This window comes from Cinclus cinclus, chromosome 13 (assembly GCF_963662255.1).
Source record: "Cinclus cinclus chromosome 13, bCinCin1.1, whole genome shotgun sequence".
Classification (NCBI taxonomy): Eukaryota; Metazoa; Chordata; class Aves; order Passeriformes; family Cinclidae; genus Cinclus; species Cinclus cinclus.
In genome coordinates, this window is record NC_085058.1 from 4868280 (window position 1) to 4894876 (window position 26597).

Here is a 26597-nt window from a genome sequence, read left to right on the forward strand (position 1 = left end):
GGAGGAATCCTCGACCATCTGGAATTTTTTTAGGCAAAGGCCCAGGACGGGCTGCTCGTAACTTGGATATGAAAGGTGGCACATTTTCACAGGAAGCCAGACTCAAGAGCCCACTTTCCAGATGTCATTTTGGAGGGCACATTTGGCAATCCAATGGCAGCCAGGTTTGGAGGAGGGGGCAGCCTTGGTCTCAGAGAAATCCTCAACCATCTGGAATTTCTGTGGGAAAAACCCAGTACGGGCTGCACGTTACTTGGATACGGAAGGTGGTACTTTTCCATAGGAAACAATACTCAAGAGCCCACTTTCCACATGTCATTTAGGAGGATATATTTGGCACTCCAATGGCAGCCAGCTTTGGAGGAGGGGGCAGCTTTGGTCTAGGAGAAATCCTTGACCATCTGGAAGTTTTGTAGGCAAAAACCCAGTAGTCACTGCAGGCAAGTTGGCTACGAACGGTCGCACTTTTCCACAGGAAACAAATCTCAACAGCCCGCTTTCCAGATGTCATTTAGGACGATACATTTGTCACTCCAATGGCAGCCAGGTTTGTAGGAGGCGACAGCTTTGGTCTGGGAGAAATCCTCGACTATCTGGAAGTTTTGTAACTTAAATCCTAGTACAGGCTGCATGCAACTTGGATACGAAAGGTGTCACTTTTCCACAGGAACCCAAACTCAAGAGCCAACTTTCCAGATGTCTTTTCGGAGGATACACTTGGCACTCCAATGTCAGCCAGGTTTGTAGGAGGTAGCAGCTAGAGTAAAGAACCAGCAAAGTCAGCCCATGCTATTCCTGCCTCACAGAAGGTAAAGGTAGAAGGCCAAAGCAACCAGTACTGAAGCACGCCAGAGGCTCTCGGAACACATCCTCTCCCTGGGATCCATCACCCACACAGCATCAGCCCTCAGCTGCAATCCCAAGTGGACTGAGCCTTCCCAAATAAACACTGTCCTCTCCAGCTCTGTATCTGAGCATATCACATCAGTGAGATTGGAAATGAGTATGGCCACAGGAGCCCACTGCGATTTGGCCTCGAACTATGAAAGCAGCACCTTGACACAAGAAGAAAATGGCAGAGAGCAGCTGAGAGCACTGAGCCTGCCCGTATACACCAGGCATCTGACACACTACAGGGCCCAGCAGCATCCCACCTGCTGGACAGCACATCACTGTATTTAGGGGGTTTTCCAGCCGCTGCTCCCTTTGCTCCCTCAGAGCCCCAGTATCAAGGAATCCTGTTTATCATGGTCCTTGTTCACCAGCTCAGCACCTCCTGAGAACACCAAATTCCTTTGTCCCCTCTAATTACACCTCATACCAGGTGATATGCAGCAAAGTGATGTGGGCTGGCTCTGCTCACCGATGTGAACGTCCACAGCATTGGTCCAATGCTCTCCATGACTGCTGGAGGCACAGCAGAGGTATGTGCCAGAGTCACTGACCTTGGTGTGAGTGATCTAGGCAGATTAAAAATTAAATCACATTATTTATGGTGAAAGTCTGAAGCTACCTGCCAGGATCTGCTGAAGGCACTCCTATTCACGGAATAAAAAGTATTTTTCCTGTTGTTCGCAGAGACTTTACCTCACAAAGAATCAGGAAAGGGACAAGAACCAGAGCAGTATCAGCTGGCAAGGACTTTGGTTCTCCAGACCAGGATCCTGCTCAGAGAGGGACTAAAGTCACCACTGACTCAGGGTGGCCATAGCTCTGTCTATTCAAGCTCTGAACACCTCCACGCACATTGCCACCTTTCTCACTCCAGCTCAGCACCATTCACCTCCAAAAACAACCTCTTCTTAGTAGCCAGCCTGAACTTTCCCATCAGAATTGCAATCTAAGGCCACTATGTAATACCATCTAAGACCATCTGAAACACCAGTGACCACTACTGAGAAGAGCCTGGACGTCTTGTCCTTGTGCCCTTCACATGATGCCCTGGAAGAAAATCTCTTTTCTTGATTCAGGAAGACAGCACTGACCTATACTCAGCCAGAGACACAAAATAAAGACAGCCCCTCTACTGCCTCCCTGACTCTTTTCCATCAGGACCAACCACATTTCCTTCCAGGTCTCCAGCAGGCAGGCAGCATTCCTGCAGCTTCATCAATCTGCAGTCCCCTCCATACACAGACAGTAACTGTTCTCATGTCTCTGCATAAAAGGGCACAAGAGATGTGCTTAGAGCTCTTCATGCATCTGTGGATTGCTTACCTCTGAGAGAAATAGCCACAACTTTGAAGGAAGTACATAAACATAGTCCCCCTTCACACAGAGTCATCCAGACAGCTACCAAAGCAGCAGGGTGATACGTGGAGGCCATTCTCACAACCCTGCAATCAGCTTCTCCCATTACCCACCTCAGCACCCAAAGCTCCTGTATTATCCCAAAAAAACCTTACCCAGAGTTTTTTTCTCTTCTGCTGCTCCAGCAGGTTCCTATTATGGTACCACAGGTAGCTGGGGGCTGGGACCCCCATAGCAGCACACTGCAGCTGCAGTGGCTGCCCCACCTCCACCCACTGTTCGCTGGGGTTGAGGACAATGACTGGTTCTCCTTGCACAGCTGAGGGGGCAGACCTGCAAGGCAGCAAGACAGAATTGGTCCTCCCTTCACAGGGACAGCAAACAACATCATTTTCAACCATCATTACTGCACCTTTCGCCTTGGGGAGCAGGGAACCTTTGGGAGAATGTCTATGATAGTAAATGCCACACCAAAGCCCTGGCTCTGGCTTCCCAAACCTGATCCTCGCCCTTTCCTGCCAAAGGTTCAGTCAACATTCTAAGGTCAGCCACACCTCAAGTTATTTTTGGTCAGCTTTGAAGTAGCCAGATGGGTTCTTCCAGTCCCAATACTCATAATAACTCTGAGAAATACATGGCAAGCATGAAGTGCGGGTGTATGTGGACGAGGCTTGGAGCAACCTGGTCTAGTAAAAGGTGTCCCTGCCCATTGCAAGGGGTGGAACAAGAAGAGCTTGAAGATCCCTTCTAAACCAAACCAAGCCAAACAATTCTGTGATTCCACAATACATCAAGAAGGTAAAAGACAGACTTGTACCTCTGGCAACACACTGATGGACCTCTACCTTCATCCAGTCAGAGAACACAACATTTCTGTGGAGGTCATTGATTCTGCAGATGTAGAGCTGGGTCTGCTCTGCAATGATGGGCAAATCTTGGTTGATTGCTCCAGGAATCAGGTGGCAGTCAGACTAAAGGGAAAACATAGGCAGTGGGCAGCAATTCCCTCTTCACTGCTGGCAGCAGAAGGCACTAGGAAGCCCCTTGTAAGAGCAACAGAAGTGGAAACCCCTGGTTTCCTTCCCTCCTTCAACTCCCCACTGTGTGCAGGGACACAGTCTGGTGCCATACCCAGGGCCACCCCATCCTTACCTGGTACTGACAAAACCACTGGTACTGCAGCGAGTTGCGTCCCTGAGCTCGGCACCGCAGTGTGAAGGAATATCCCACCGGGACAGAGACAGAGACAGGCTGCTCAGTTATGGCAATGGCTGTGGAGAAACAGCATGTGGAGGTGGGAGCAACACTGAAGTCATGGCCCAGCATCCCACTCTCACTCGGTGTCCAGGGATGGTGGGCTTCAAGAGGGACACCCATCCCAGCAGGCAGGGAAGACTGGAAGAACAGGGATGCTCTTGCACCCAGAGAATGGAGAGAAGGATGGATGGATGGATGGATGGATGGATGGATGGATGGATGGATGGATGGATGGATGGATGGATGGATGGATGGATGGAAAGGGGCTCTTCTGGGTACTCTCTCAAGTGCCCGGGGGCTGGCACGGTCACTCTGCCCCGTGGCCACTCAGCTTCCTGCATCGCTTCTCCGGCGGCTCCTCCCCGGCCTGCCCGGCCGCCGGCCTTGCCCGCGGCAGTTCCTGTCCCCGGGATGCGGCGGCGGCACCTGCGGCGAGGGACGACGGCGCTGGGGCGGCTAGGGCCCGGACGAAGGGCCTCTCAGCCGGCGCGGTGGCCCATGGCGGGCTGGGGGCTGCGGAGCCGGGCCAGGGCCGCACTCGGCTGCCGCCAGCCCCGGGGACCCGAAGTTCCGCGCTCCCGGCCCTCCCCGCGCCCACCGGCAGCGGGGGCGGTGGCGCCGCCACGCGCCGAAGCTGCGGCGGCCCCTCACGGACCGGCTCGGCCTGGCCCGGACGCGGCTCGGCACGGCACGGCAGGGCACGGATCGGTTTCCGCATGTCTGGCCCGCTCCGACGGCGGCGCTGCAGGACGCACCCCTCGCCAGGACGCCGAGGCTGCCCACACCTCCATGCCCATGAGTGACCTCTCCCCCTCCCCAGGGGTGTCCTCACGCCTACCCCCACTGGTGACCTCGCCCGCCTCCCAGCCGTCCCTCCTTCCCTTGGTACCCCCCTCGCACACTCCTTACAGGTGACCTCCCCACGGCTACTGCTGACCTCACACACAGGGCGTCTTTCTCTCCTCCCTGCAGTGTGTCGTCGTCGCCGTCCCCCTCCCCACCACCCCACCCCCCAGTTACAGATGTACTTGTCCATATCCCACAAATATCCTCACCCCCTCCCCACGGGTGTTTTCACCACCATCCCTTACTAGTGACCTCACTCAATCCCCACATTAGTCTTTGCCTCTTTGTCATAAGTGTCCTTGTCCCCATTCTGACTGGTGACCTCGACTACTTAGCAGGAGTGTACTCTGCTCCTCCCCAGAGTGCCCCCTCCACTCCATACAGACATACTTGCCCCTCTCCTCACAGACAACCTCCCTTCCTCCCCACACTGTCCTCCACCTCTTTATGGGTATACTTGCCCATATCCCCACGGGAGTCCTCACCTCCCTCCCTGCCACTGTCCTTCATTCCATCCCCACAGCCATCTTCACCCACATGCTCTCTGGTGTCCTCACTGTGTCCCCACAGGCAGCCTTTTCCATCTCCCCATGATCACCCATGTTCTCATCCCCACAGCCACTCTTGCACCCTGCCCACACCCCCCATGCCCACCGCCCTCACCACCCCAGGCTCCACAGCCGCACTCACATCTCTCCTGGGGACCACGGTCTGAAAGGTTCATGGTGGAGCCAGCACTTCCAGGGGTAGGTGCGTAGAACCCACTTCCTCCAATAAGGCATTATGAGGACCCCAGGGGAAGTGGCTCTGGGGCAGCCCTCTGGAGGTTGCACAAGCCCCTCTGGGAAAGAAGGGATGGATGGAGGACTCCACTGCACTGTGTCAAGACTTGCACTTGCAAGGTCAGGCTCATTAACCCAAAATTTACCATCTTTCCAGAGGCAGCAGGATTGCAAGGAAATTAGCTGGAAATGATGAATGGAGAGGACAAGGGGTGGCCAGGGAGTGACTGATTGTCATTCCCAAAGAACTTTTAAGTGACTGGGAAGGGAATGTGACACAAAGCTCAGAGGAATGAAGCAGATCTGGGCTCAGGATGTACAGTGAAAGGTTCCCATTCTCAGGGCAGACAAATTCACATCTGGCTGACTTCTTCCCATGTTAATAATAGTCTTTGGAAGCAGGTTCCTATGGTGCCAGATGGGGACCAGGACTTTACCATGAGGGGGACCATGGACCAGTGAGAGAGGAGGCTGTGAAAGACTCTGCTGTTGAAGTTTCTCTATCCTGTAGTTGTGAAAGGAAAAGTGATGGGGATGTCTCTCTCAGGAGGCAAAAGGGCAAAAACAGGGGCATCAGGATGGCAGAGAGAAGCAGTTGTGGCCAAGTGCTCGTGGATCCATACCCTATGGAACCCAGGGCAGGGATGAGCTGTGCCATAGGATCAGAGGGACTAAGCAAGGCTGAAGGATGCATCTCTAGCTGATGCTTTTCTTTCATAACAGATGGGGAAGAAGGTGGTAGGAAAAAAACAAACCCAACAACTGGTGGATTGAGGAAAGACTTTCTCCCTCCATGTCCTTTCCTTTGTGCATAATGGGATAATTACACTGCAAAGGCAGGAAAACCTGCTACACCCTGTCCATTCAATCTGATCCAGAGCAATCCCTGCTCCAACAAGGACTGATCCTCTCCTTTCATGGATACAGGAAAGATGATGCATAGCATAAGACAGACCTTCCTTTGTGCTCACCTCCCCAGCTGTCTGAGATCACACAGACTCTCCTTTTTCCTATTTTCTCCAGTGTCCAGCTAGGCATTTGGAAACACACCTATAAATTATGGTAAATTAAGGTTCTGGCTGAGTATGTGCCAGCAGCTCCATGGCACGCATATGCTGCAGAATTATTATCTATGCAACAGACATAGTTAATAAAAATGATCATTAAATTAACACCCACACTTTCCCATAGCTTAAGATGACACTCCTGGTTGATGCAGAATGTCTTCAAACAGCTGGAGGTTGCTGCATTCCCTGTAGACTGTTTCTCCAGGCTTTAGAGAAAGAGTTCTCCTCCAAATACCTTCTTAGAAAGCCCATTGTGCTCATCCTCTGTCAGATCCCTAGCCTGGCACCATCTGTTAATATTTGGGGAAGAGCCAGAGATGAGAGCTTGTTGTCAGAGCGCAAGGAAGAAGCCTGTAATTTTAGAAAGGGAGGAACTTAAAGGTGCAGGATGGGAAAGGGAAGGATAAATTGTGTGCAAGGAGTGAGAAAACATCTGTGACTGTGTGAGACAGTGTTGGATTTGCAGACAGAGGAAGAAAGCTTTGCTAATGAGGTCTGAAGCCTCCTTTCTGGCTGGCTCAGGATCCAGCAGCTGAACTCGTTTCCCCTGGAGCCAGGAGCAGAAGGCACTGTCGCTCTCTGAGCAGACTGACAGGAAAGCAGATGCTGTGAGATGAAGCTGTCTCAGCAGGCAACAGGCACGAGAACCATTCAGAGCTTGAAAGGGCAGAAAAATAATGTAACCCCTTGTGTGTCTGTGGGAAGGATCAAACACCACAGCAGGCTCTTTCTCATCACATCTGAGCTAAACTTGCAATCACCATCCAGGCTTCTGTCCACTGACGAGGTGCAGCACCAAACCATGGCATTATCAGGGTGGGATCAGGGGTCTCTGGTCCAGCCTCTCACTCTGAGCAGGATGTCAATCAGATGCTCAGCACCCAGTCCCATTCATAGTCATCTGTCTCACAGCACAGAGATTGCCCACCATTTGCATTTTGGCCTCTCATTCCATCACTCTGCGCCTCTGAGTATGTGCCCTCCTATGAGGTAGTGAAGAAAACAAGGTCTCCATTTAGCCTTTCCCTGGAGCCTAAAACCCAGTTTCTCTCATCCTCTTCTCCTAGATCTGGTGTCTGAGCTCCTTCAGTCTTTCTGGTTGCTTTCTCTTGACTTGATCCAGCATATTGGTCTCTTTCCTGTATTTGGGAATCTGAAACCAGACACAGTTCCAGGCCCAAAGCAGAAACCTACCTGTTCTGGACACCCTTCTTAGGTAGTCTGGGCTCTGTTCTATCAGATCAGTACTCCAAGAGACTCATGGGCTCATGGTAAAATAATGTATCATTCATATGCTGGAACTTCAGGTTTCCTGAAGTAGTGGGACATAAAAGTCCTCATTTTCCTTTCAGAGAAAGGAATGGGAGCAGGAGAATACCAGTTTAGATCCTCCCAGCCCAACATCCTGCCTCCTACATTTGGGCAGCAGCCAGAGCAGAGCAAAGGGCGTGAGATCAGGGCACACACACACTGAATATTCATATGCAGTTCAAATGTTCCTTGAACTGAAAGTAATATATCCATACTACATAAACCTCTGGAGATTTTCTTTCCACAGATTTGTCCTGTGGGTTTTATTAATCCCTCTTGACAATGAACAGCCATAGCCATGTGTGGGAGTAGCCTTAAGTCAAGCGGAGGGAGGAAGCACCTCCCTTTCACTTATTTTGCCTCCTGCTAATTTGACTTGTTCTCCTTGTCCCTCTCAGCCATGTACCTCAGTCATGGGCACCACAGTAGTTTCTTCTGGGCTGAAGAGTCCCAGTCCACAAAGTTATCCTTCATGCAGCAGTCAGCCTGGACCTTGGCTTGTCCTTGCTGCCCTTCTCTGAGTTCCATGTTTGGGTTTTTTGGGGGTCTGCTGTTTTCTGTTTCAGATGGATTATTTCTAAGTGACATTAGCTCACACAGAGCTCACTGCTGCCTATTGAAAATTAATATTGTGTTTTCCCCCATGGATGATGTTACATTTGTTTCATGCAATTTCATCTGCTATTTCACTGCCTGGTGAAGGTGAGGCCTTCCGTCAGCCCTCTGGAACCACCCTTCTCCATATTTCCTAGGACCACATCCAAATGCCTTAGGAGGTCCATCTCCTTTGCATTTGCCAAGATCAAGTATCCTCTCTGGTATCACAAATCCTGCAATTTATATGCCTGATAATGTGACCACCTGCCTGTTGTGTCACCTTGTATAAGTGATGAACACACTCTGTGTGTCTGTGTGTCTGTGTGTACTCTGGTGCCAGTCCCTATCCAAAGTCACATTCCAAATCACAGTATTTGCTGAGGAAAATGAAATCAGGAGTGTCCTGCACCAACCGATCTGTCACCTGCTCTGCTGCTTTCTGCCATATCTGCTACGTCTCCTGCCCAGGGTGGATCAGCTCTAATCATGTTGTATTTCCTGGAATGGAGCAATTTGCCATAATTTCCGCACTCCAGCTGCAATCACTGCTGTGCAGTCATGGGCAGGCAGCTAATCCACAGGAATCTGCTCTATCCATCATTCCAGTGTTGGAAGGATTTGGTTCCACCAGTGACATGTCTGCAGCACAGGCAAGAGAAAAGTAGGACAAGAAAATAATTCCATTTTATTACTCACTATATTTTCCTTTGGTATTAAATCACTGCTAGTAATTGTTTGTGACATGTATCCTCCTTTTACATCTCTGTTTTGTGCTGTCTTTTTTTATGGAGACTGGATAAATACCATCACAGACTTTCTTTTGGTCATTCTGGGATAAAAAACAGGCAAAGTCATGAGACCCTGATGGGAGATGGGACTGCCAAGCCCACACCGAGTGGTGCAGCTAGCCAGGGTGGAGCCTTGTGCTTGCAAGGAAGTGGGCGATGTTGTAGCTGATCCTGAGAGATCACAGAATCATGGAATAACCTGAGCTGGAAGAGACCCACAAAGACCGCTGAGTCCAACTTCTGGCTCTGCACATGACAGCCCAGCAATCCGACCTTCTGCCTGAGAGCATTGTCCAAAAGCTCCTGGAGCTCTGGCAGACTTGGGGCCATAAGCATTCCCTGGACAGTGTGTTCAGCGCCCGACCATCCTCCAGGGAAGAATCTTTTCCTGATATCCAGTGTAAACTTGGCACAACTTCAATGCTGCACCGTCGGGTTCTGCCAGAAAGATATTTGAGATGTGAGAAATCCCCATTGGTGGGGAGGTGGGGGAGGTGGGGGAGGTGGAGGTGGTGGAGGTGGTGGAGGTGGTGGAGGTGGTGGAGGTGGTGGAGGAGGTGGGGGAGGAAGGAGGAGGAAGAAGGAGGAGGAGGAGCGGGGAGGAGGCGGGCAGTGGCCTCTGCGTCACGATTGACAGCGGCAAGTGTGGAGCGTCTATAAACGGCGGCGGTGAGTGACAGGGAGGGCAGCGACGGCCGCGGGGCAGGGCAGCCGCACTCCGGCCATGAGCTCGACCCGCAGGGCCCTCTCGGGCCTCTGCGGGCGGGGAACGAGCCACATCGACGGGGCGGAGGAGGCCGAGAGCGCGGCCTGGGCCTCGCGGCCGGACCGACGGAGTTATCTGCTGGGCATCCGACCCCAGAACAGGTGAGCTGCAGCCCAAGGGGGGAAGGCGCTGCTCTGAGTGCAGTCCCCGAGCTGGTTGCTGCCGTGGGTGCGGGCGACAGAGGGGGCTTGCGGGGGACACGCCGGCGACAGGCGGGAGACGGAGGAGTAGGGGAGGTGAGCCGGGCTGGCCGGGGTGCACCGGGAGGGCGGGCTGGCCCTCACCCAAGCCGTGAGGCTGCACCGGCCTCAGAGGGAGCGTGAGGCCAGCCGGTTGGCAGGGGTATAGCCAATGGGCCTGGCCTTCCCCGGGGAGCCGCTCCAGGGGAGAAAACCAAGTTTTCTTGGCTCGGCTCTTCAGAGGACCAGGCCCTCGCCTCCTCAAAGAAAGCTGGGGGTGTCACAGCTATTGCCAGGCAGGCCCTGTCGGCACTGCACATTGTGTATAGCTGAGCAGGTGTGTGAAGTGATGGAATCGTAGAATGGAGTCATGGAATATCCTATCTACAAGGATCGTTGAGACCAGCTCCTATCCGTTCACAGGACACCCCAAGAATCCCATGCTGCTCCTGAGCTGGTTGTCCAAATGCTCCTGGAGCTCTGGCAGCCTTGGGGCCATGACTGCTGCCCTGTGGAGCCTGTTGTGGTGACCCACGACCTTCTGAGTGAAGAACCTGTTCTTAATATCCTATATTCTAACGTATTTTAACCCCCCTTGTACAACTTCATACTGGTCCCTTGGCCTGTCACTGGTCACCAGAGACCACAGATTGATCAGTGCTGCCTCTCTTCTTCCCCTCATGAGAAAGCTGCAGACCCCAGTGAAGTCTCAGTCCAAGCCATCCTTATGAAATCCTGACAAACATGAGTATCTCCAGTTAAACTCAGGGAACAGCGCTGACCTTCCTGCCTTCATTGTAGTGAAGCAGCTCACCAGACAGAGCGAGGGGCCTGCTGGGCTCTGTGCTAGGATGCCTTATCTTATTGACAAAAAGGGCATTTCTACACTGTAGATAAGGGCTGAGCAGCAATGAGATCAGTATTCCTGGGTCAGGAATGCCCTCCAGCACAGGGTCTGCGTTAGTAATAAGGGTTTGTTCACAGGGAGAAGGTATAATAAACGTGCTGTCAGCTGAGCCTGACTGAGGTTAGCAAACAGAAAATTACTGTGTGATGTGCCAGCAGCGCCCAAGGTGTTGGTGATTGTGTGAGGCATTCACAAAAGCCTTGAAATTGCTTTGAATTCACTGGGAATACTCTTCAGTCTATGAGCTCTCCAAGTGAGTGTGCCTCTTCCCTGCTGATGGTTTATAAATAATCCATTTCCAGCATGTCAAGCAATGATGTCTCAAGGAGTCAGACATTCATAAAAATAAATGCAGGACCAAAAGAGATTTAAAAAGGGCTGCTTGGAAGTCAGGTGTTAAAACTGGGGTAATGCCAAATTGAAGTCTGAATTCAGTTCCTTTGTAGTGGTATCATGTCATGCTTGGGTGCGAGCTAATCGCACACCATGACATCTTCAGCATCACCAAATGCCCATACAGGGTCCACAGCCTGCAGCCTCAGGTCATACCATGAACTGGAAAACTCCTAACTGAGCCCAGTGACTCCGTTCTGCAGATTAAAAGCAGAGAGGGACTTTAATAAAGGAGATGTTGAGGTGTTTGGGTTGCCTTCAGCTTGACTTTTATTTTCCTTGACTGTGATCAAATTGCACCTTTAATCAGTTTAAACATAAAGGAGGGTTTGTCCATCCTGCAGGTTATACCTTCAGTGTTCCCACCTGGATTCCCAAAGTTTCCCTCTGTTGAGGAAGGCATGGAGCAATGTAGCACCCATGCAGGCAGTGCATGTGGTATCTTCTGGCTGCACCACCACTTGAGGCGGTGGCTCAGGCATGGTAAATCTGGCCCATGGCTGCAGAGCACTGAGCCCTGAATGTCTTGAGCTTGTCAACTTGATGCTGCTGTGGCTGCACCCCAATTTCCATCCATGGGAGCCCAGTGCTGGCAAAGGGACTCTGTGCTGCACCACTTAAATCATCAGCACATTCAATTTCCACAAATTCTCCACTCATTTTTCCAACCACTTATGTACATGATCATCAAAGCCTGTGGCAAAGCAATTTCATTTTGTCTCTTAACTCCACTGTCTGCCCCTTCTTTTGTAAGATGCAGTGACTAAATAATCGCAAAATGGCAATATTGACCTTTCCCTGAGTTCATGGCAACGTCTGCATTCCCTAATGATTTAGGGAGGAGGCATATAAAAGTCTGGTTTCCTGCAGAGCCCTATGAGTGCTGAAGACTTGAGCCAGGATTTTTGGAAACTGTTCTCTAAGATGCAGGGCAAGGACTTGAATGAAGTGGGGCTTTTTATGTTGTAATTAAATAATGTATCATAACAATTCTGGAAAGCAAGTGAGTGGAATGGTGCAGCAAGGAGACTTTCAGAAAGCAATTATGACTCTAATTAAATCCAGGAACATCTGGAGAGCTTGCCTGGGAGAACTTGAAAAGCACGATGAGTATGCAGAACAGCAGATAACACTGGGCAGCTCTCTTTAACACAGAGTGGATTTGGATTTGCTGGGTTTGAAGCTAACAAAGACAAAAGGACAAGTGATGTAGATGCAGGATTGCTGTGGGAGGCTGCTGTAGTGGTTAGAAAGCAAAAAATGGATATTCTGATCCAAAGAAAATGTGGTGTTTTTTTTCAGGTTTCTCTGTTTCTGTCTTTCTATGTATATATATATAGTATGTTTAACCAAAATATTTTCCTGTTCTCTTCACTGCTTCTTTAAAGCAGTAGAAAGTGTAGTAACATGGTAGAGGCACATAAAGACGTGGAGAGATTTTTAAGAACAGAAACTGAGGTTAGAAATCCCTGCTTTTGGGGGGACTTATGAACACATTCTGCTCTGCAGTTCCCAGCACAGGAGTAGAGCAGTTTGAACAAGTCCAGAGGGGGCACCAAGATTGTCAGAGGGATGGAGCACCTCTGCTATGAGAAAAGGCGGGAACTGTTCATCCTGGAGAGGCTTTTGGGTAAGCCTCTAATTGTGGCCTTCCAGTACCTGAAGGCAGCCTAAAAGAAGGATGGAGAGAGGCTCTTTACAAGGGCCTGGAATGACAGGACAAGGGGAGATGGCTTCAAACTGCTAGCAGGCAGGGTTAGTTGGCTATTAGAATGAAAGTCTTCCCTGTGAAGGTGGTGGGGCACTGGCACAGGTTACCCAGAGAAGCTGTGGCTGCCCCATCCCTAGAGGTGTTCTAGGCCAGGTTGGGTGGGGTTTGGGGCAACCTAGAGGGAGTGGAAGGTGTCCCTGCCCATGGCAGGGGTGGAACAAGGTGAGCTTTAAGGTCCCATTCAACCCAAACCATTCTGTGATTCTATGTTGAGCGCAGTTTGGATGGTCTTACTTGGTATTCCTAATCCCGTTGGAGAAAAGGGTTGTCATGCAAATTGAAGAATACGAATTTGGTAACCAGAACATGATTTATGGGTTTTAACTTAAATTTTCCAGAGGTGGTGCTAAGGGGGCCAAAAGAATAGAGGTGTTGAAAATGGCCAAATATCATCATTTTATTAGAGTGTTCAGGGTATTTACTCTTTGTGTGCTTGGGAACTAGTCTTTTGTAAGGATTTTCCCTGTGAGCAAACAGCTCAGTGTCTTTCTGGAAAGAAAGACTGGTCTTTTAATATATCTGATATTGAACAGTGTGGAGGAGCAGCTTATGGCCACAGTGACTTGCCCTCTGCTTTGGCTGCTCACAGGAATTTAATTTTTTTTTAATTTTTCCTTTTAAACAAACCTGTTATGCCTCAAAACACTTGATTGTAATTATTTCATTAAGTGAGAGGAGGAGCTGTCAGTCCTGTCCAGGGTCTGCCTTAGCTGCGTTCATGTGCCACAACTCTCAAGACATCTTTTTTAGGTATCCTTTTTGTAAGAGCTAGTGAGTCTGGAGAGTGTATTGTGCAGAGAGATGAAATTTTACATAAAACCTTCATGTGAGTGCTAGGCAAACCTCTCTGCTGGAAGCGATCTGTGCCTATTGCCTCATGTAGGTGTCTGCTTCTCAGTCTCATTAGAGCATTGCTTCCTTGCTTGAATATCTTCCTACTGTCATAGCTACATCATATACAGATATTTATAGAGTGTATTGACATTGCCTCTGATCTTTTCTTGGATAACGCTGCTCATGGTGGCAGTTGAGCTCAGCCTTGCCACCTGGCTCTTCTGGCTGGAAACCATTCTCAATCTTGTTCCTCTTGCTTTGCACGCAATATCAAATGAAGGCGAAAGATCTGTTGCTATAATAAAGTGTGCAGGAAACTGAGGAGCACTTGGTTCCTGAAAAGCAGGTTTAGTTCAGTCGAGTTCCCTCTTTAGCAGTTGGACACCTGTAACATCCAACAGGACTTTGCTTTTGGCGAAGAGTGATGTAACCCCTGGTCAGATGCCAACTGAGGCACCTGAGAGCACTCGGTCAATTTGATTTGTGGGGTGAAAGTGCCTCAAACTCTGGAAGGAGGGACAGCCAGTACTAACTGGAAAGGCAAAGCTAAAGGCATCAATGACTCATCTCTACACCCTGTGACCTGTAGGACAGAGGTGTCTGTTTCCCATTGCTGTAACTACCTGCACAGGGGTGTCTGGTTTGAGTGGGGCTCCGTGGCAGTTTTGGACTCTGAATAACAGTCCTCAACAATTCCAAAGGGAGATTTTTCAGCTCCCTTTCTATAGATTCCTGTCCATATGCCCCTATCATACAGAAAGCCAAGTGGAGCCAAGTGTGTAGGCTGATGAGCCAATGCCCTTTGGGGCCAGTATTAAGATAGAGTATATCACATGTGAGAACTGTGCTCTTCTCAGGAAACCTCATAAAAAGGGGAAGTTTCCCAGGCCAAGGATGCAGTTGTGTGGAGGAGAGAGTGTGGTCATCTCCAAACAAGATACCTCTCATGCCATAGCAGAGGCAGTTTCCAGGAGATGGAATTAAAACCTGCTCTACCCTTGCTCTCTTTCGACGAGGGGAGGAAGATCCTGAGTGAATGAGGTTGTTATCTCACACTGACTCAGTCTCACACTTCACAGCATTGCCTGGTCCAAGAAGAGGAATATGGAAGGGCTGTTACGGGCAATTTTTTTTTTTTAATTTTTTTTCTTTTCTCCGTGTAGTGAACTGCCAGGATGATGTCACCTTTCCTGGGCATCTCATTGTCCAATATTTACTTTGCTTTTTTTTTGCCATTTCACATTCCTTGCTGTGTTTCTAAGTTTGATTTGGGCCATAGAGGCAGCAATAATTCAGAGTTAAAATACACAAATCTGAGCCATCTTCAGAGCATTACAGAGGCTGATACAGGAATGTGTAACTTTAATTTATTGTTTTCCATCTTCTCTGTTAATGAAATTTAGCCTGAATTGTTACACACAAGTCTGTGTTCATCTCAGCAAAAAGTAAATTACCTGCAGAAAAAAATGCTACATTTCTGCATCTCTGACATCGATTTGGTCTATGACCTTGACAAGCAAAGGCTCAATACATCTGTTTTCCAGTCTGTGAAATAACAATGTGTCTTGTGCAACAACACAACACTCAGAGCTGCTTTATCAAAGGCCTCCTGACAGCTTCTGACATGGTATACGAACACCAGCACACTCGTTCTGTGTGTGCAGGGAGTGCTTGATAAGGAGAGGGACAAATGGCAGGAAAGCAGCCGTGAGCGCAACCATGCGTACATGAAAGCCTCAGTATTTGCTTTTAAATGTTGAAAAGGGTTCACTGCTGACAGCTGAGGCGGGATTCTGAGTGGCTTGTATTTGTCTCAAGTAGTGTAGTGTTAACCTTGAAGGCAGGCAAGTTCACAGGAAACCTTATACTTGGAAGTCTGCATGTGCAAAACATGCCAAATAATGTCATGGGTCAGAGAGCCAGCAATGGGGAGTTTCTCTAGGAAATTGCCAGACCCTCTGTCCAGTTCCTGGGATGGACAGGCTGCCTGGCTCTCCATGGGCTTCTCAAGGAGCTTTGGTACAATGCCCAATCCCTCAAAATATAACTTGGATGCGTCAGCTTTGCTGTCATGGACACATTTTGCTGGTTTTTCCTTCACTGGACAGCTTGCGTGGGTCAGTTTTCATGCTGTGGAAGAGCACTGAATAATATTGATCACTGCTGCAGCTCAAGCAGCTTGAGTCCACATGCTTGTCCATATGAGGATGGAGCCACTGTTAAGCCTGTATCAGGGTGTCCTGAGCTCTTCATGTCCATGTGAGGAATGAACTGGAAGGAGGAAGATTTCTTTATCTCAGTGATAAGAAATACTGAGAGTAATTTAATGGATGATTGTATGAGAGGGTTAAAAAAGGTTCCAGACTGAAAAATCTATGTTTTTCAAGCAGTTACCTTTTTGGTGCCAGTGGATGGTAGCTCAGATCATCAACTTGAGTTGTTAAAAAAAGTGAGCGGTGTTGACAGTTCTGCCTCCCGCCCTTGCAAGACTGAAATTTAGCAATGAAAAATTAGGAAGGCTGTCTTCACTTCCAAAGAAAATTATGAGTAGTTGAAGGGCTAAAACCTTCAAGTGGATGATAAATGGCCAAAGGATTTTGAAAGCATATGATAAAACTAATTTTAATGAGGAATTGAGACTGGTAGAAAGGATGTGGTGGAGAGGTATAATGCTATGGTCCATCACTTAAGAACAGTTCTGTATTTTCAGAACTAGCTTATAAAAAGCTGAGCTTCTCTTCATCAATGGGAGGTGCCTGAGGAAGCTTCATCCTGCCAGTGCTGGACATGCCTGAAGCAGTGGACTTTTGGAAGTCCACTGCTGCAATGGAAGGGAAAGTTATACTTGAGGCCTTGATTTACTACTTCAGATGTGTTCCTCAGGATAACATAAGCATTTGCCTTAATCCAGTAACTGTTAGGGCCCCAAGCTTGCTTGAGGGAGACATGCCTGCTTCTGATGCTGCATTTCATTAACAGAGCCCTGTGCTCTGTGTGCTAGTAAACCCTCGGGGAGCCCGGGGCACAGACAGTCCATTCCCAGAGAGGATCAGACCAGGCAAGCTGGAGCATCTGCTGCCCTGCTCAGGAGCCCCACGTTTCCAGCAGGGTAGATTGGGTTCTGTTGCAGCTGTGTTGTCACAGCTCTGCATGGATATGCTGGAACATAATTGAAGTGAAGCACCAGCTGCCTGCCGGCAAGGCTGTGCTGGCTGCAGGATCCACAATTTGATCATACTCTCTGGGGCTTAAATCTCTAGTCTGAAAAGCAAACTTAGCATATTGAGGTTAAACTTCAGTTAATACATGATGGCCTTTTTCTTCTGATAATATCAAGAGACCCTCAGATCATGTTCAGCACTGTCTCAGGATGTGTAGTGAATAAAGTCTGTGTTGTCTTAATACTGGGGATAAAAAGAAAAAGCACTGTCAGTGCTTACTGTTTGATCACATCCATGAACACAATGGGTTCATGGCACAAGCAGCCTTTGTTCTGACTCTTGCTATTTTCTTTACATCCAAGCCAAGACACATCCCTATTTGTCTTATGCAAGAAATCATGACTAAAACCACACTACTACCTACATTAGCATTCTAGCCAGCAAGGAATTTGGGAACTTCCCTTCAAGAAGGTCTTTAGTATTACTGGAGGGTAAAAAGATGCTTTTCCCTTCCAGTGGTAAGCAAAATGTTTTGAGACAAGTTAAATGCGTGTGTTGTGTTTCCAGACATACGGAGGTGCCTGGGGGCAGCCCAGAGCACAGGGATACAGCTGCCCCTGGGATCACTTGGGGTGGTTGTGCTTATGAAGGAGTGTGGGAGGAGGAACCTGGATCCCGAGGAGGTCAGGATGGGATGAGCACAAGGTATAGTTTGAGGTATAAAAGCTCTGAGGGTGTCTTTGAGTGTTGAGGACAAGGTGAGGTGCTGGTCAGTAGGGCAGGTAATGCAGAGCTGTGCCTGGCAGTGCCAGAAGGTGCATGGAGCTTATAGGCATAGGTTTGCGAGAGGTGGAAGGATACAGCTCAAAGGACACAGCTCCTCTGTCTGACTTCTGCCATGAACCAGCACAGCACATGAAAGATGGATCAGGTGAGTGAGTGATCCTTAACCTGTTACTGTGAGCATTTGTTTTTTCCAGCTGGATCACGCCCAACCTGCACATCCTTTGGCTGTATGACCAGCAGTTGGCAATGGGAATGGACCAGGATTGTGTGGCTGGGGGTGGAGAAGGTGAAGCTGCTGCCAAAAGGCCAAATGCCACTTGTGTTTGACGGGTTAAAGCTGCTGCTGAAAAACAGTCCAAAATTTCTGCTGTCTTTGCTCTCCTGGAGGAGAAGAGTTAGTGAGCTCTTCAGGTTTTTCTTCTCAAAGGAAATACATGATTATTTGTGTAAAGTGTCAGAACTTCAAGCTGAACTACTTTTTTTCTTGGTGTTCACATGGAGGGTCTGCCTCCACAAGTGGAATGTACAGTTGTCAGGACCAGTTTTCAGAGTCTCTCTGTGGTCATTTTTAGGGCAGTACTTGGAGTCTTTCTGGCTTCCATATGACTGGGACTCACACATTTGGGTAGGAGACCTGAAGAGGTGCACCTGCCAGTGGCCCTCCACGTGGTTCATTCTGCTGTCTTATGTAGCACTAGCACCAACCTGGAGCACTTAATTTTGGTGGCTCAAAATTCTGGTCTTCAGAACAGAGGCTGAGAAGTTTTGATCTCTCTGCATGTAGGGATGTGGCAGTCTGGCTCAGTACATCCCAGAGGGGTTGCTCATGCTGCAGTCATTTCCAAAGCTATATGGTGAGGTTGTTGCATAGACATAACATGTACCTCAGTGCAATTAAATCACTGGGCTTACATGCTGCTGACTAGCTTGTCCCTGTTAGTTTTGGACTTTTGATTGCCATGGGGGTGAGCTCAAGGCTTGAGGAACTGTCCCTGATGCCGCAAGTCAATGCACGGAGGTTGTTTCCTACAACCTGCAAGGGGCTGCTGCCACAGTCTGGCAGTGTGACCCTTTGGCTAGGACATGAGTCCCTGAAGACACTCCTTTGGGAGAGCTGGTGACTACTGGTAAGTAGTTCATCAAGGTATCTTGTGCAGGACTTGCGTGTTTGATTTTGTCCCCTGAATTGGTTAACGCTGCTATGTGTTCCCACAAAGAAAGCAAAATGTGTAGATTCTTGTAAAGTCTACTTCTGTTATTTTATTTTAATATTTTGCCAGACCTTAGTAATTTGATTGGCAAGCTGGAAAGCAATGTGATCAGAGAGTTTTCAGCTTCTCCCAGGAGCTGTCCTTGGAAGCACAGAGGGTACCCAGCTCAGGCCACCTGCTTGCCAGAAGAGAATTGGGCGGGTCTCATCCATACTTCCACCTACATTTAACTGGATGTCTCCAGTGGTGGAGTTGCCTGCTTTGAGAACAGTGCTGCAGATGGTGCATGGAAGGCTCAAGGTGCTGCTTCTTGGAAGCCTACTTGTATGAATGTCCTGACACTGATTCTCTGCAGTTAACGCCCATTTCATTTTTACAGCCTTTGATTTCAATTGACAATGTGGCTTGCTCATCCTGGCAGGCATCCTAAGGCAGCTGTACCTTCTTTTAATAGGAACTCTGACCTCTGCAAAATGACTCATCATTAATATGTCTCTGTAATGGTTTGTTTATTTCAGCTCCTTTCTGTGCTTCTCTGTCTAATGGTTTTTATGCTGTTTTTTGCTTAGCTTATCAAGCAGCAGATTCTCTCCCTCCAGTTTAGGAAGGTAAAACTACATTGCATTCAACTGCTCTGACCATGAATGTCTGCACACAATTAACCTGTAATGCTTTGGTACTAATTAATTAATCAGTAGAGAGCCCTGAAGTGATCTAACAGCCTCATTCTGCATGATTTGATCCCTAATACTTGCTTGAACTGCAGAAAGAAAAGTGAATGTTCATCATAATTCTTGTATTAAGGTGCAAGAAATATTCCTCTTTCTTAGCCAAAGGATGGGTGTTCAGCTACTTCTTTATATTAAAGTGAGACTTCCATACAGAGACATTAAAAATTAGATGTGACTGCCCTGAGATATCCAGAGAAAAAAATTTTCTTCCCTCTGCTATTGTTGTGAGGATCCTCATTCACTTGGAGTCTGTCCCAAAACACACTTGTACAGCTGTATTTTGCCTTTGGCAAAAGAGCACATTTGGAAATCAGTTGGGATTTCTGGTTTGCTGGAGTGGCAGGTAGAAGAATTGCCTTGGAGGGAAAGGCCTCTCCAGAACACCTCTATATAGCTCTGGGATTTCTAACCAAAAAGTCAGAAAAGTAAAATCATGACAAGAGGAGTACAGCTCAAAAATCTCCTTTCCACCAGGCTTTTGTATGGAAATCCCTCTTTAATTGAAAAGGCTACTGAATTGCCAGCGGTCTCTTCTAGGGTCCAGGGCTTTTTCTGCTGAAAAGGTGCAGCTCCAGGAAGGCCCAAAGAAAAAGTGGCTAGTGCTTTGTGTCCAGTTCCTTGAATACTCTGAATTACTGGTTTAGAAAGCAATTTGAATTGGACAAGCCTCCTTGCAGCTGGAGTGAGTCAGCTGAGAGCCCCACAGTGCCAGAGCCTTCAAATCCTGCTGTGGCCAACACAATGGTTTCTTTGAAAGACTCAAAAGACCTTCCAGGCTTCCTGCCAAGTGTCATTGGACAAGACTCTGATTCATCTGCCAAGCCTGTGGAGCCCCCAGCTTTCAGCCACAGCTGCTTTCCAAAGCCATTCAGTAGCCTTTGCTATATGTATTCCACGTGGCTGTGGGATTTGCACTGAGTGGATCAGACTTATTCCTGGTGCCGACTGCTGGTGCTGATGGCATGGTGCTGGGTTTAAACTGGGTCCCAAGAGCCACTATATGTGTGTGCATCACTTGATTAAAAGATGCTGATGCGGTTGCACTCCTGGTGGGGTATGAAGTGTTGGTTGATGCTTGGGAAATTCCTTTATGTGGATCTGAAAGGCATTTACTGGTGTGGGGCGGGGGGTCTGTGTTGAAGGGAACATCAAAACCCTACCAGTAACTGCCTTGTACTAGGCCTTACTCCACGGAAATTGGCACTTTTTTTCCCTGGGATTGGAATTTGGAAAGGTTGCTCATGTTCGAAACAGCTTTTGACTCCCACAGCCCTTTCCTGGACCCACAGTTGAGTGAAGAGTTGCCTGCTGAGGCCAGTGTCCTAGTATCGATTGATTTCCACAGAAAAGAATCTGAGCTGTGGAATCTGTTAGTTTTATTCTCTCTCACACGTGTTTGGATACAGGCCATGCTTATAACCCTCATTGAGTAGATAAGTCAGGTTTGCAACATCCTGAGCTTCCTCTGTCCTGACCTTCATCCAACACAAGGTTCCTGGGAGCTGGGTGAGGTTCCTGCTGTGTCCCAGTGGGTTGTTACTCAGGGATTCATCTCCCTGCATCCCATTCTAGCAGGAAGGCAGAGGGAAAATAATGACACTGCAGCTTCCAGGTAAGTTGTCAGGGTGGATGAAACAGGCAGTTGCTGTGGCTGTAGCTTTCCTGACGCCTTCAGCCATGCATGCTTAGTCCCTGTCAGTGCACCTGCCCTTGCTGGGTCATGCTAAATGTGGGTTTTTTTGGTTTGCCCTTAACCAGTTTGCTTCCTTAGCAGGTTGAACATTAGTGGGAGCAGCACCAGCATCCTGCCTGCAAGTTGGGGCTGCTTGTGAGGCTGGGGTCCTCCTCATGGAACCCACACCACACTTCGAGCCCTTCTGCTCATAGTAGAGCTGTGTCAGGAGTGGTTTGGGCATTTGTTCCACCCCTTGCATGGTTCTGGAAGCTGATCATTTGTTTAAGGAATGTCTTTCACTGCTGAAAATTATATAAATAGAGCTGCCAGCTACTGGTTCTCTTGCAATATTGGCTGTTTCTCCCAGCATCTTTACACTTGAAACCTTGGGGACCCCTCTAGTATTTTAAATGTGTAGTTTTAATTGAAGAGGGAAAAATTAAATGAGAAGCTCTTCCCTTCCAAGAGCCTCAGCATTATCTGAATGAAAACCCAATTTGGAATTACATAAATTCCTTTTATTTAAGAAAGCTCAGATTTTCTGGGACCTCTCTCAGTGATGCTGCAGCAGGCTTGGCAGTGCTGGATGAGTATGGTGATTTATTTATTATTTCAGCATGTATTGAACATTGCTGTAGTATCTGAAGAGTCTATTGTCCGCTTTTGGGCGTTATGGATTTCACTGTTAGGATAGTTCTGACTATTTGGGTGTCGCAGCACAAACTTTGAGGTCAGAGCCTGAACTTCTGGAGTAGGTAATGTGAATGCCTACCTGCAGAAGTAAGAGGTTAAACAGGGAATTCTTTCCCAGCTAATTCCTGTGTTCAGAAATCTGCTAGCCAGACTCAGGTCCTCCCCAGTGAGCTGTCGCACAGCTGGAAACTTTTCTTCATTCTGAGAGGGCTGCTGTGTTCAAGAGAAATGTTCAATTCACACTTGGGCTGAAATGACACAAATTCTTCACAAATAAAAGAAAATCCCAGGAAACAGAACAACTCTTGAAACAATTATGGTTCAGAACTGGGAATTGACTTTGTTAGGCAGAGCTCTAAGCTTGCTGGCTGGCCAAAGAGATGTTTTGGTATAATCAAGAGCTAAAATGGGCCTTCATTCATCCAGTGGGTCAATGTTCATTGCCCCGATAGCCATAAGGGCTAAGACCAAGGGAATAGCTCCCAAACGTCACTTTAAATTGACAGTGATCTTAGGAGGGAGAAATCAGTCAAATGCCCTGAAACTGGACTGGACTTGTGAGCAAGTGTAGGGACGATGGGAGGGAAGAGGGCATGGACAACAAGAACACAGGCTGCTGAGGTGAGACACAAGGTGGACCCTTTGATTTTTCTGGTGCTTTTATCTCTAAGAAATGCTTCTTGAATCTTCCAGGAGCACCTTCTGCGCAATCATTTCTCAGCTGACGGAGGAAACACAGCCACTATTTGAAACCACTATCAAATCCCATGCTGTGTCCGAGGACTGTGATGCTAAATTCACGTGCATAGTGACAGGTAACAGTGTCTTCAGTGAATAACCTGGTCCTGCCTCATCTGCTGGACTTGTGACAGTTAAACTCTGCAGCAAGTGATAACAATGATAACAAGCCCACTGTTGTCAGAATGCCAAGCAGCTGTTCAACAATTGCATGGTGATTTTAGCTTCAATTTAAAGGAGGTGGGAAACACCTTAGAGTGTAAAGAGGCAAAGGCATAAGCTAACAGGTCAAACAAGGCAAATGAAAGACTAGGAAATGGGATATGCTGGTACTGCTTGGACCAGCTGCATTGTACTGTCCTGATCTCTGCTTCTCGAATTCTGGACTCCATAAGTCAGGAATGTGTCGTTTAGGAGACTACGGCTGTCCTGCTGGAGCCAACACTGCTGACTAGATGGTTAGAGCACAGCTACGCTTGTATCAGTGATAAACTTCTGTGTCTGTCAACATCTGAAATAAAAGCTGCTCACTGCCCAATGAGCTAAAGTCTCCCCTTGGGCAGGAAAGGATTAAGTCAAGAAATAGAGGAGGAGGAGGGAGCTGGAGAGGCCAAAAAAGAGGGCTGGTGCTAAGGCATTGTGGCATGGCAGTACATAGGTGTAGAGGCAAGTAGCACCATAGCTGATGAGATTTTGTTCTTTAAATATGGAGACTCTAAAGCCACTTTTCTCGATGCACTTATTAACAATTCCATGATCCTTCCTGACCTCACTAGTATTAATTACTCCAAGAGGTTACTCAGTGAGAGACATGAAACAAGCTTGTAAGTTTTGGAAGGTGGAGACTATATCCACTGAGCCTCTTGGGCACAAGTCCAAAGGACCGAAGTTTTCCTAAGGAAATCTGGTTTGCTGTTAGAAACAGGCTGGAAATAAGGAAGCACAGTTTCAGTCCTTTTAAGAGCTGCCAGCGATGAATTCTTGGCTTTTCTCTTGTGGATTCCCTTGTTCTGAAGGCTGATCTTCTGAACTTGCAGGGGTACAACTACATCTTGATTTTACTGAGGCTTCAATTCAGCAGACCCCTTATTAGTGCTTCTAGAGCCAAAGGGGGCTACTAGGAGATGCCTGCAAACAACTTTATTTGGGGAGTCATTGGAAGGGCTCTTCCCATTTTCACTTTTCTGGAAGCAAAAGCTTGACATATTGTGCAGTACCATGGAACTCACCATTCTGCAAGTGTCAGAGGTGAGAAAATGTCTGGGTGTGTTGGGAAATCTAGAGTAAAAGTCCTGTCTTCTCTCACTGGGTTCAATCTTCACCAGCTGCACCTTTGAGGTTGATGGTTCCTTCTAACAAATTCCATCTCTTCCTGTTGTGTTGCACCAGGTAGAAAACTTGAACTGATACTGGCCTAATTTCCTACTCAAGTGAAGGAAATGGTCAGTGAGTCTCTTTTGGTATGTGTCATGATATTTTTGTGCTTGGTAAACTAGTTTGGGGGATGTCCCTATGCACTTAGAAATTTTCAAGGAAACGTTTTTAAAATCATTCTTGGACCACCTTTGACAGATGGGCATCTCCTGTACATGGTCCTATGGACTGCTTTAGGAGCTCAGGATCTCTTTGGGAGAGAGAGCCAGGAAGTGTAAAGCATACTTTGACTGCAGAGTCTGGTTGGTAGCTCAGGTATCTTGCCCTGCCATGATGTTTGTATTCAACTGGGAGGTGTTGCTGGGAGCAAGGAAATGGCAGTGACATCCCTGGCTAGTGATCAGAGTGGAACCAGTTCCGTCCCAGAACTATGGCTGGAGTCCAGGGACACTCTGATGGAGGCAAAGGGCAGACAGTCACTTGCTCCTGTTTTGACGGTCAAGCCACAAATATGGGTGTGTGACCTCGAATAGCATCTTATTTTTTTTTCTTTTTTTTGCTGCTTCTTGACCAATAATGAGAGTTACAGGCTAGTCCCACATCTGGGAATACTTGTACTAGGATGTGCTGGGCCTGTCCTAGGAACACAGAAAGATGCAAGTGTTTGAAGAACCAATCTCCAGAATGTGGTGAGTTGTGCAGGCAGGGAGAAAGTAGGTCAGGCAAAGGCAGATTCTTGTTTGTGGAAGCACAAACCTTCCTTTCTTCCTGATGCCTAGTTTCAGCCTGCTACTGGTGTCCCTGCTATGTCTGATTTGATTTTTTGGGTCAAATACTGCATCAGTTATGAGATGTTTTATTTTTTCAGACAAAATTGGTTTCATCCTTTGTTCTCTAAGAGATGTTGAAAAGGAAACAAGAACATTTCTATTTACTGTGCAGCTTCATCCTATATCTCTGCACCAAGAGCTTTTCTTGGTGGGTCTGTCTGGACTTCAAGGTCTCGAGGGTCATCACAATTCATTTGCAGTGAGTGGATATTGGGCTTCTCTCTTCAGAGTGGCCCTTCATGGAGGTGCTGCCGCAAGGATTTTCCAGCCTTTTAGTTGCTTCTGTGTAGCATTGCCTGGGAAGGAGAGCTGTCAGCTGACTAAATAGGGGACGTTGGATGGAGGGGCCTAGGTCTCTGGCTGCTTGTTAGGGAATGAGTCCAGCCAGGACAGGTGGTAGCTGGATCTAGCCAAGGTCATTGTATGTCAGCACTAGCCCACGGTTGTACAGCTGCCTCTTCAGTGCCATTTCCACCCTCCTTAGCCAGGTTCAACCCCTCTGACCTGGCTTCACAAATCATTGTCTCAGGAGCTTGATCCGGTCACTGTCTCCATGGTTTTATTGCAGAGTACAGAGGGGAAAGGGCTCTGCCCGTGGCTTGGGGAAGAGAGTTGGGGTGAATAGACAGTCACATGCTTAGTGGATGCAGTTTTTAATCAAGTTAAAGGAGTTCCACTTGCTGCATTTATGGTGACCCTTTGAGGGAAGTGTTTGAAGGATGAAGTGCTTGGATGAAGTATGTCTGGAGACATGCAGGGGCTGTGAGAGGGGTTTGGGGATGGGATAGTGAGTAGAAGAGCAGAGAGTAGGCTGCTGGGAAGTTTGGCTTTGGGGCTGAGGACAAAGGAATTGTATTCCTGAATGCTGTATGCTGTATGCTGAAGCCTCCTGTATGCTGAAGCCCCTAGTGCATGTAGCTTGTGTAGAGCAGAAACTGGATATTATTTAATGGTTCTAAACTTGCAGCACCTTCCCAAGTTTCAGAAGACTTAACTCCCTCTCCTTCCCTCCCCCACCCAACCCCCCCCCCCCAAAAAAAAAAAAAAAGAAGAATAAAGCAAACTGAAAAAGAGTTTCTCTGGTTGATTTTGGATAGCTATGTTTGAACTGTTTTGGATAGATACTTTAAGAACCGTTTTGATTACGGTCACCAATCTTTGAAGACTTCTCAGATTTTAACAGTTCTCAGAAAAAGAATGTTTGATCTAAATCTGGCAATCTCCATGAAAAAAAATCCTCACTCTGAAAAGTCCTCCAGGATCCTGTGGTGGCTGGCCATCATGCTGGAGCAATGCTGCTGGAAGACACACATCCTGAAGATACAGAGCAGATGCCTGCCCTCTTCCCAGGAGCACCATTCTGTCTGCAGCTATGGGGCTCTGGCTGGGGGCTGCAGGGGCCCACCTACCAGCAAATTCCTCTCTGCACCAGCTGCATGGGGGGGCTGCGGCAGTGGCAGGTTTTGGAAGGGTGAGTGCAGATCTACGAGTGGCTGTTCAGGGTGTCTCATGCTAAGGGTGGGCATCTGGTGCCTGCAGCCTGGTAGTGCCCACAAATGGACAGATGGAACCTTTAATTCTATCTCATCCCACTTGTCAAGCTGTGGATGCTGTGCTGGGAATGATGCCTGACTCCTCTTCCCCCCCACT

The 26597-nt window shown here is 48.1% G+C and overlaps 1 protein-coding gene across 1 annotated transcript in view; it reads left to right on the top strand.

The window, feature by feature from the left end:
• Nucleotides 1-9598: 9598 nt before the first annotated feature.
• The window catches only part of ALPK3 (alpha kinase 3), a 31274-nt gene continuing 14275 nt past the window's right edge, over nucleotides 9599-26597 (top strand). The window contains exons 1-3 of the mRNA XM_062501482.1: nucleotides 9599-9765; nucleotides 19476-19514; nucleotides 22699-22820. Coding sequence (XP_062357466.1) covers nucleotides 9623-9765; nucleotides 19476-19514; nucleotides 22699-22820 — 304 coding nt within the window. The 5' untranslated portion in view covers nucleotides 9599-9622. The remainder of the gene's footprint in view (nucleotides 9766-19475; nucleotides 19515-22698; nucleotides 22821-26597) is intronic.